At 32.0% G+C, this 10296-nt stretch overlaps 1 protein-coding gene across 2 annotated transcripts; it reads right to left on the bottom strand.

Annotated features, from left to right (window-relative positions):
- Nucleotides 1-4799: 4799 nt before the first annotated feature.
- LOC108343067 (uncharacterized) lies at nt 4800-9221 on the bottom strand. Of its 2 annotated transcripts, none has more exons than XM_017581153.2 (5): nt 8546-9221; nt 7021-7073; nt 6842-6919; nt 5975-6572; nt 4800-5717 (listed from the first exon to the last, which is right to left on the bottom strand). In XM_017581153.2, exons 1-5 carry the CDS (start codon nt 8690-8692, stop codon nt 5109-5111), a joined length of 1485 nt encoding a protein of 494 aa, XP_017436642.1. In that variant the 5' UTR covers nt 8693-9221; the 3' UTR covers nt 4800-5108. The 2 variants fall into 2 exon arrangements, with proteins under 2 accessions (XP_017436642.1, XP_052724871.1); XM_052868911.1 differs by lacking the exon at nt 8546-9221 and adding an exon at nt 8081-8300.
- Between the last annotated feature and the right edge of the window lie 1075 nt (nt 9222-10296).

The following is a 10296-nucleotide window of genomic DNA, read 5'->3' on the forward strand; positions in this document are numbered from 1 at the left end:
ATTACAAGTGGCGGTTGAGTAGATAAAATGTCCAAGTTATCCCTCATCTATTACAAGATTATATTAAAATACATAACAAATAAACATATTTAAATATAAATTATTTATATAATTAATTCATTCATTCATTGTGGAAAAAAAAGATCAATTTTGGATAGCAAAATTGCAAAATAATACAAAATATAAAGATGTTTTAATTATTATCAACTATTTAATTTTAAAAAAAATCTAGTTGTCATACTAATATGTAAAATGAAGAAAAAGGAAAAAAAAATATAGAAATATTAAATTATAAAAATAACGAAAACAAAAATTTTAATTGTATATTTTAATTTGTAATGATATTTTAATAATCTTGTTAAGCCTTATAGCCTCAGCCGCCGCGGCGACGATGGCAGGGCCATCCTCCAGGCTCAAATCGCAAGCCTCCTCCCACGGCCATGGACCAAGCTTTTAACCTCTCTAATTCTGTTTGTGTGGTGGTGTTGATGAACAACCCCTCTTCCACCTTTCTTAATATTCTTCTGTTCTTATTTTGGGATGCTTTATTCTTACTGACCAATGAGAAGAGGATGAATGGAGATGTGAAAATGAAGGGTTTATTATTGGAGTTGAAAAACGGAAATGGAGTTGTGATGATTGTTCCAGGTAATTGATAAGAAAAGATGATAATAACGATGGCGTTGAGGCGGAGGAAGAAGAAACATATTTTTTTAATGTTAAAATTTTGGACCTAAAATAAAATAAAATGATTTTTTTATTTATGAAAAATAAAATAACATGTGGTAGAGACTTGCCAGCATTATGTATTAGAATAGAAATGATATTTTAATACACAAATTTTTTATATTTATTTAATATTTTGTTTTTCTTTAAAAGTCAAAAATTTATTTTTTATGATATTTTACTTTTATAACTTGTCTCAAAATGAAGGTAAATATATCTTATTTTACTATTATTTATTTAGATATTAAAGTATAAGAATAAATATAAATAGTATTAAATACATCTCATTTTATTTTATCATACGTGAAATATTAAAATATAAAATTATTTGTTACCTGGACAAATTTTATCGTGGTCAAAGATCAATACTAAAGTAATTGTTTTTTAAAATACGAGAAATAAAATGTCATAAAGTTTAAGAATCGTTTTCAATTTTGTATAATAATACAAAAATAAAAGGAAGTGTAAATAAATAACGTTAGTAACCATATGTATACAACTAGGTTAGATTTGAAGGTTATTATCACTACAAGTTTATTCAGTACACTTCCATTTTGTGCTACACATCTCTCTCCAATGTTTCTATAGTACCATACAAATTTAATTAAAATCAAGTTTGGTTATCTCATGAACTTCAAATTAAAATGTTTCTTTAGTCAAAACATATTTTTATTTCTAAAATACCATTTTAACTTTATTATTTTAAAAATACTTATGAGGACCTAGAAAATAATATTTTAGAAGTGACAGTGGGTTAAAAATAATAAAACTTATTTATTTTAATATTAAAAAGTTTTAATATAAATAGATTTGTTATAAACGGATTTCATTATTTTAAAGCATATTATCTCTCTAGAAATTATTATTTTAGAGTTATGTGCCTTCTCTGTAAGAGTTCTTGCACTTTGTTCATCTGTTTGAAGATCGGAGGTTGTGTGATCATCGGGTGACATCTTCAAGTCTACTCGATCAGTTTCTTAAAACGAGTAAGTTAATTTTCTACTCTTTTATTTGATTTCACATTTTTCATTGCATGTGATGTTTCGCTTCGTCGCATGTATGGTTTGAGTATTTTTATTTTAGGTTTTTTTACTGATCAGTGGATGTAACGGTGTAACCTGATCATGATTCTATTGTTTGTAGATGTAGATAGAGCTTTTTGAACTATAAATGCAGTATAGGGTCTTCTAGGATAATTTGGTCTTCTAAAATGGTAAAGGAGGCTAATTATCATTTGTTTTATGTTATTGATGCTTTGATAAATTGTGTTGTATGATTGATTTGATTAGAAATTGATGATCTGGTATGTGAAGTTGTTTATGTGATTTTAGTTAAAAGTGTGTTATCGGTGGTTTGATGCATATGAATGTGAATGTTGGTGGATTGTGAATTGTTTGGATATGTGATGTTGTTTTCTAGTGAAGGAAAAACTCATATGGTATCGGTTATAATAAAATGGAAGGGTGTTGGGCTAGTTTTTGGTCTAATTTGGGTGTTTTAATAGATGAATTTCTATATGAGTGGTTTTAGGGAGAAATCTAATGTTTGGGGTTGGTGTCTAGGTCATTTAAGACTTGTGTAGCCTTTTAGTTCAACAAAATCTAAGGTGAAATGTTTAGAATCTGATACATGAGTTTTAGAGTTTTGATTTTGGTTAATAAGTTAGTATAGCTATCAGTCTTAGTCAAGAAAGGGAGGGTTTTGATCGGTGAAATTTGGAGGAATGATTTTGTGAGTAAAGTTGTTGTTTGGTGTTTACGTTGAGGTCATTTAGAACTTAGTTGGCTAGTCAATACTTTAAAAATTCTGGTTTAAAGCATTTGAATCGATTGAACCTTGATTCCTAACCAAATCACCAAATTGGTATTTAATTTAAGTTGTAAACCTGTTTTTGGATCATTCCCACTGTCTACGATGCCATTTTGATAATTTGGATAGGTATTAGGGTCAACCAAAACTAGTTTTAGAGTTGTTGATTTTCTGATATAGGGCTAAGCGCTACTTTTTCAGTGGTGTTGAGGCTGAGCGCCAGGAAAGTACCGTTGAGCGCCACTTTTCCAATGGTGTTGGGGCTGAGCGCTAGGGTAGTAGCGTTAAGCACCATGTTAGTGGGTTAGTTCTTTTGATTCTTTTCTTTAGTTTTCTCATAAAGGAGTGCTATATTGATAATGGAATGTTTGTTTGGTATATTATATGGAATGTTTGAAAGGTTTATGAATTGATTTATAATACGAAATGAAAATAAGGTTATGTCTATGATTATGTATGATATATGATGATGATGAGTATGTTGTTGATCATGTGCATAGTAGATGGATGAAATTCCATGATTCTCGTGGAAAGGTTCCATGGTGGTGCTCTTTAGTGTTGGTTTTGATGTAGAAGCTCAGTCTTGGGGATTATCTTGACGCTCCAATAATCGTTCTATCTCAAGTAGAGGAGGAGATTATGTGGTGAGGAGTAGCAAAAGGTCATAGTCTGAGGGGCCTTCTCCATTTGACAAAAGGGTGCTTTATCAAACTAATCTTGTGTGTGGTAGGGTGAAACCCATTGGCAATGGCTCTGCAGAACAGTAGAGGCTATCATAAGTGCATGACCCGCCATAATTTGACATCAATACCTGTATCCAGATAGTCTGTCTAGAACTGTATGCTTAGGATTGTTTGATTCATTTGTGGTAGGTAATATTTACGCTTTAATTATATGTAGGTTTTTTGATATATTAGTTTACCCTTGTTTTTGTGTTGTTTGTTTGTGTGTTTTGTTTTTTCTTTTGCAATAGTCATCTAAATGATGTGAGTTTAGAGAAATATCAGAGATGAACAAGTGCTAATGAACAGTGAAGTATGGTTTTTCATATGTAAAGTCAAATCTCTTGTTTTATGTAAAGTCAATTTTAAAGTTTAGTTTTTTTATTTTTAAAATTTTGGGATGTTACAATACTTTCCAGTAAAATGGAAAAGAATATGCTAAGAAAAATATGGTTTTTCCAAAACACTAAAATAATAAAACTTCCAAAATAATTTCTAAAATTTTCAAAAATAAAATATGTTCAAGAAGGTATTTCAAAAAATATTTCTTTGAATACTCTCCTCGTTTTTTATATTCTGAAATATACTTTATTTTTCAATTAATTTAAATTAAGTGTTTCACTTCAATAAATATCATACAACTATGCCTATTTATGTAAAAAAAAAAAAAAAAAACTAACATTTTGTTGAAAAAAAAGGTCTTCAACATTTGATTTTGATTTTTTTTTTCATGTGAATTTCTTTTCACCTATGCTTCCTTTATTGCTATTTCGAATTGTTTTCTCCGCCATTGTAAGGGTTAAAGCCATTTCAAAGTTTCTTTCATAATATGGTTTGGTTGGAGTAATCCACAAGGGAATATATACTAAAATAAGTGTCACATGAAAGAATGATTCATGAGGAACACTTTGATACTATTGTGGACGTGGGACAAAATATATATATAAAAAAAATGGTTGTTAGCATATTTTCAAAGTGCTTTTGAAAAAACAAAATGGCATATTCATCAAGTGGAAACTCTCTTGGTAATGGATGCACGATCTATGAATCTATGCTAAAAACGTTAAAATTAGGGTGAAAAACACTTTATTCTCTCTAAGTGATTAATCTAGTTGTTCTATTTTATACATCAAATTAAGCACAAGAGACCTTAAATTATAACAATTATTGTCATTTTTTCCCTTTACATTATCAATGTACTGTGCATTTGACTTTGACTGCATAAAATATATTTAAAAGCCAAAAAAGTCCACATGGAAAATCTTATCAACAAGGCATGGCATATCTTGTTAAACAAAAGATGAATAAAATACAAATCACAAAATGGAAGGGTTAAATCGATACCAGTTGTTAGAGACAACCACAGAGACAAAATCAAGTGGTTTATTGCCATTGGGTCATGTTAACTCTTCAAATTGCATTAGAATCCAACACAATCATGATTTTAAAATTAAAAATATTAACACGTGTTATATAAATTTGACAGAAGAAACCTTTTAGATAATGACAAAAGGGACCAAGAAAACATCTAGCATATGCTAATTTATTCTGTCTATTTAAATTAGTATACTTCTCTTTTGTTGAAAACAAAATCTGGATTTACAACTTACAAAAGATTTACTAGAAGTACCTAGTACAGTTTGAAATGTTGTCTAGCTTGGTTACTGTAATTTATAACTACTTTCTTTTTATTCATAATTCAGGGATATTTATAATATAATATACTTGAACTAGCCAGCTCATTGCCTGGTGCTGCAGCTCCTTCTGGTTTGCATGAAAGTTAATCCTTTTGGATGCAAAAAAAAAGGTAAACAAACCTTTGTACAGAGAGCCTTTAAGATGGTCAAATCCTCACTTTGTTTTCCCTCTTTTCCTTCCCTTCCTTGGAGTTGCATGTCTCTGACCTGCACTTTCACGTACAACGTTTTTTGTTCTACCTCCAAAAGCCTTCTTGATGGGTAAGGATTCGATTGAAGATGGAGATTCTACTTTATTAGCTTCTTTCTTAGCTCTAAGTGAGACCCTTTCGGCAGAGCTGCTGCCACCAGCTACCTTTGCAACAATCTTGCGGTTACCGGGGCGCATGCTTCTGACTTTCATTGAAGGATCATGCACAGGTGATGTGGTAATGCTTTTGGCTTTCACTGGAGGATCATGCACATGTGATGTGCTCATGCTTCTGACTTTCACTTGAGGATCAGGCACAGGTGATGATGTGGAGGCACTGCTGCTCAAAAACTTAAGTTTCTCTGCCGATGTTTTGATGGCAAGGTCTCTCAGTTTTAGAGCAATTTTGTATTCACGAGTGATCTTGGAGTAGAATAATATAGCATTGTTAGTCAATAGTAGCAAGTCTCTTATAAGTTCCAACATGGACTTGATTGTTCCATTGCTGATTCTAGACCTTATAGTGTCAAAATCCATGTGTTGCCGGATCGTTTTCTTGTATCTTCCTCGCTTCTGTTGTAAAAAAGTGGTGCTTAAGTATAATGAACCACATCATTGCCTATTCCTTGCCTCAAGTTTTAAAAACTATATACCTATCTGTCATTCATTGCTAAACAGTTTCAAAAGGAAAGGAAACTATGAAACTTTCGCTTGTAAGATCTACAGCATGCGCGTCTAAGAAACTGGTGGACCTTTGATTAAAAGCATTACAAGGTGAAAAAAAGTTGCTAAATTATTGAGTAGAATGAGATCTCTTACGTTGCACATACCTGACTATCATGCCTACGACAGAAGGCAGAAGCACCTTGAACTGACAAAAAAGAATCCAAGAGCTCCATCAGATCTTTTATTTCATCCTTTTTCAAGTTTGCTTTTGCCTCATCCATACCAAAAGATTTTGCGATCTCATCACAGTTGCTGGTAGAACTTTCTTTACACACATCAGCTGATAAATCACTTTCTCTTACACTGGCTTCATTTGTATTTCTGCCACAATCCTTCCTCTTTCTCTTCCCTCTTCGTTTTTTCAAACACCCTCCCTGTCCTTCATATATAGTGTGAGTCGACTTATCTACATTCAAAACTTTCTCCTGCACATTAGACTCTGAAACTTCAGGTTTGGTCTCCACATCTTCACATGACATTGCTGGAACCTTACATTCATGAGACCAGTTTGTCTGGCTTTCATGTGTGAAACTCCCAGCAGATAGTCCATCCTTTGACATCTCTTTTGCAGAAGGAACAACTCTATCCAATTTCTCCAACGGAACATGTAATTCGGGTCCGACTGAGCCATCATCAACATGGCAATCAACTCTTTTCTCGTCCATTCCAGTCTTAAGGGATTCAAGCTTCAACTCAAGGGATCTGAAACAAAGATATTGAATATAATTATACCCCAAATGCTGGTAATTACGACAGTGAAAAGATATATCTACACTAGTTCCTGTGGTCAGAATTTCACACTGCCCTACGCCAGGGGCTCAATAGGGTGTAGAATGTGCAAGCTAAACTGAGTTTTTTTTGGACATTTAAGTAAACAAAAAGCTTGAAGAAATCGAGATTTGTTGTGTCTCATAATATTACTTAGCTGTCTTACAAATTCGCAGACAGAGAAATATGGCCATGTAACTGACCCGATTAATTCTTCAGATAGCTCCAAGTCTCTCTTAAGCTCTGCCACTCTTTTCTTCTTAAGCTCCTCAAACCAAGCCCTGATAATGTCATGTAAACATAATATGCTGAGATACAATACAACTTCAATGCCATCTTCAAGATGCATTTCAGTAAATCTAACTCAAAAAACAATTATTACTTAATGCACCCAGAATACTGCTGTCGCAACTCTTCATATTTGGCTTTACAAACCTGTAAAAAGAAAGTCCCCTATCAAATGAAGGTTCATCAAATGTTTTTCCTTCACACTTAACAATAAAAGCATGAAGAGCAGCAATATAGCGAGCCACATGTTTGACATGTAAACATGCTAGAAGTAACCAATGTAAAAAAAATGTAAGATTTACTACTCAGCCATCTCCAACCTTCAGCCCAACAAGGTGAGCATACTAAATTCACATTGCTCAGGATTCTAATTTAAACAAGACTCTCAATACAAATATTAACTACTATAAGGCATGGTACTAGACTTCTTGTGCACCATCTTTAAAGGTTAAGTTTTACAACCAAACATAATGCAACTCTAGGGATGTGCAAAAGGTCCAAATAATTGAAACAAATCTATAACCACTCAATCCAAATCACTTTAAGTCAATATTAATGGATTGTTTAGACATCTTTAGTTGGTCTACACTAAATAACATTTGCCTCAATCCCAGATGGAGAAGTTTTTACTCGACCACCTTAGTTAAGACATTCCCCACGGATTACATCTAATTCAAAACCAAACCAAATTTGATAGAGAAAATGGTTTTAAAACCAAATTTAAGCCAGTGTCAAAAACTCAAACAAGTCTTGTTCAATTAAACGTACGAGGATTTCAAATTTCAAATTTGAATATAGGATTTTTAAAATTTCATACCCACCCCCATCTAATTTCACTGAATGTTATAGGTTATATAAACGCAACACGGAGCAAATTTTACGCACAAAGTAAGTGTACTAAAACATTATTATAATTGTTGAAACTTAATATCAACATAATTTGGTACGGAAATTATTAGGACGCGTTAAAGTTGGTAGGTCCACGAATTCAATTGAGGGCTTTCGTTCAATTCAAAGTTGAAAAGAAATGAAAAGCTATAATCACAGGTCCTAATGATTCATTTCACAATTTCTAATACATAAACCAAAATTGAAAGATGTGAGTTATTATCAGCAAACAAATTGAGCTATAGGGTTAACGCCGTCTCAATCACCATATGCGGGTGATGATATAAGCAGCGTAACGAAATCGATAAAGCGAACAAAAGGAATTGCACGTAAAACAGCACCCAGTCCCCGAAAAACACGTTAGCAAAATCCAATACACAAACAAAGGTTTTAGGCGTCACAATCGATGTTTGTTGGGATACTATACAATACAATGCAAGAAAAACCCCATCAAAAGCTCCAGTCTAGCCCCACGTTCACTATAAAACATATAAATAATTAAATATAATAAAGTCATTTCGTTTCATTTAATACTATATTAATAAAAATAAAAATAATAATAATCACATGTAGGCAATGAGATTAGGTCAGTGGGTCGGTCAATAATGACCCGTAACGGTTTTGAAACCGAAGCGAAATTAATTCACTAGTCTTTTTTATACTTAAGAAAGAAGGAAAGAGAATAAAATAAAAAATAATAATAAATAAATACAATAAAATATTATACATACCTCGGGACTGAAACTAAATGGTGAAACGGTTCGGGTCTTGAGTTCCGCGGCAACGACGGTCCAATCTCGGGTCCCGTGCCGGAGAATAGCTCCACCGAGGAGAAGCTCCTCCCAGGTGTTCCACGTGACCACCAACTCTGCTCCCATGGCCGTACACGTGTACGTTCGAGATTGAAGCAAACACGACTGCCTTTTTTGTTTTGTAAGTTCCTAATCCTACGCTCGCGGCTCACGTTAGCAAAGTCGTAAAAAAAAACGCTACTGCCCCGACTAACCCCACGGCAACGGAGAATAAATAACAGACACAACGGAAATGGAACGAGAATGGCTCGAGGGGCGAGAAAAAAGGTTTTGGGCAGCGGAAAACGGGTTTTGGAGATGTGGCACGGAGGAAATAAGGGATAGGAGGTTGGTTTCCCGGCGGAGGGTGGCGGTTTTGGGTGGTTGGTTTGTTCAGGAAATGAAATAAAAATTAATTAAATGTGAGAAGATGATGGATTGAGAGAAGAAGGAACATAGTGAAAAAATAAAAATAGAATAAAATGAAGGTACACATCATACAACAACAATGGACGACAATCAGGAATGTCGTGTAGACTCGTATTTTCAATTTCTCAACGATGTATTCTTCTGTCTTATAAATTTGGGGGATTTTTCTGTGAAATCACCCTTTTACCCTTTTTCTGCTTTTTAGTTCTTCCTCCTCTTCTTTTATTATTTTCGCCGTTTCTCTTTCGAGATTGCGCGCTTTTGCCCCCTGGCAAATTTGATGTCTGAAATTTGAATTTCTTGTGCTTGAATAATGACAAATTCGTGGTCGATAGTGTAATTATGGTTTTTATTTCTTAAGCTCAGTTTTATTGTTTTGTATTTGTTATTTTTTTATTTATATGATTCTTTTCGGTAATATTGTTTATACTATGTTTGAATGATGATTTCTATTTTTTTATATAAAATTTTGTTATTATTATAAAAAATTGTGGAAGAATCTTTAATTTTTTCATGATGCTGTGTTATTAATATAAAGTAAGTTAGAACAAGTTCATCCACCTACATGCTTAAGTACTCCTCCCTTAATATCACGTATATAGGATTGATTAACCCATAGATCTCGGTAATAACTAAATAAGATAATGATAGAATAATATCTAAATAATAATAATATCAGATAATATTTTTAACGAATTTGGATCTAATCAACTTATCGGACTCTCCATATTTTACGAAGTAAGGCCCTTCACATAACTTCATCTCTTGACTGATTGGACTAAGTATGTATATTTATTTTTTTATAAAGTAAAACATCAAATAAAATGCAAAGTATTTTTTTAAAATATTAATTATATTAAATGTTGGCTGCATAAATATTAAAAAATATATTTTCTATATTTAAAATATAAATTATAATTGAAATTAAAGTAATGTTAGAGATACAAGATATACATAGATAGATTTGGATTGTTATTGTAAGGGAATGGATAATTTATTTTTATGATTAAATATGTTTTTAGTTTTTAAATTTTGATGTAAAATTGAAAATTATTTTTACCTTAAACTTCAATGTATTTTGATCTTCAAATTTTAAAAATAAATAAATATAATTATTTTAATTTAATAATATTTACTTTTATAGATATGTTAAATAATATTTTAAAATAACATTTGAACTAAAATATGTTAAAAATTAAAAATAAGTCAAACATAATTCTATAAAAAATTTATTCATTTTGAAAATTTAAAAATTAAAAAAT

This window comes from Vigna angularis, chromosome 1 (assembly GCF_016808095.1).
Source record: "Vigna angularis cultivar LongXiaoDou No.4 chromosome 1, ASM1680809v1, whole genome shotgun sequence".
NCBI lineage: Eukaryota > Viridiplantae > Streptophyta > Magnoliopsida > Fabales > Fabaceae > Vigna > Vigna angularis.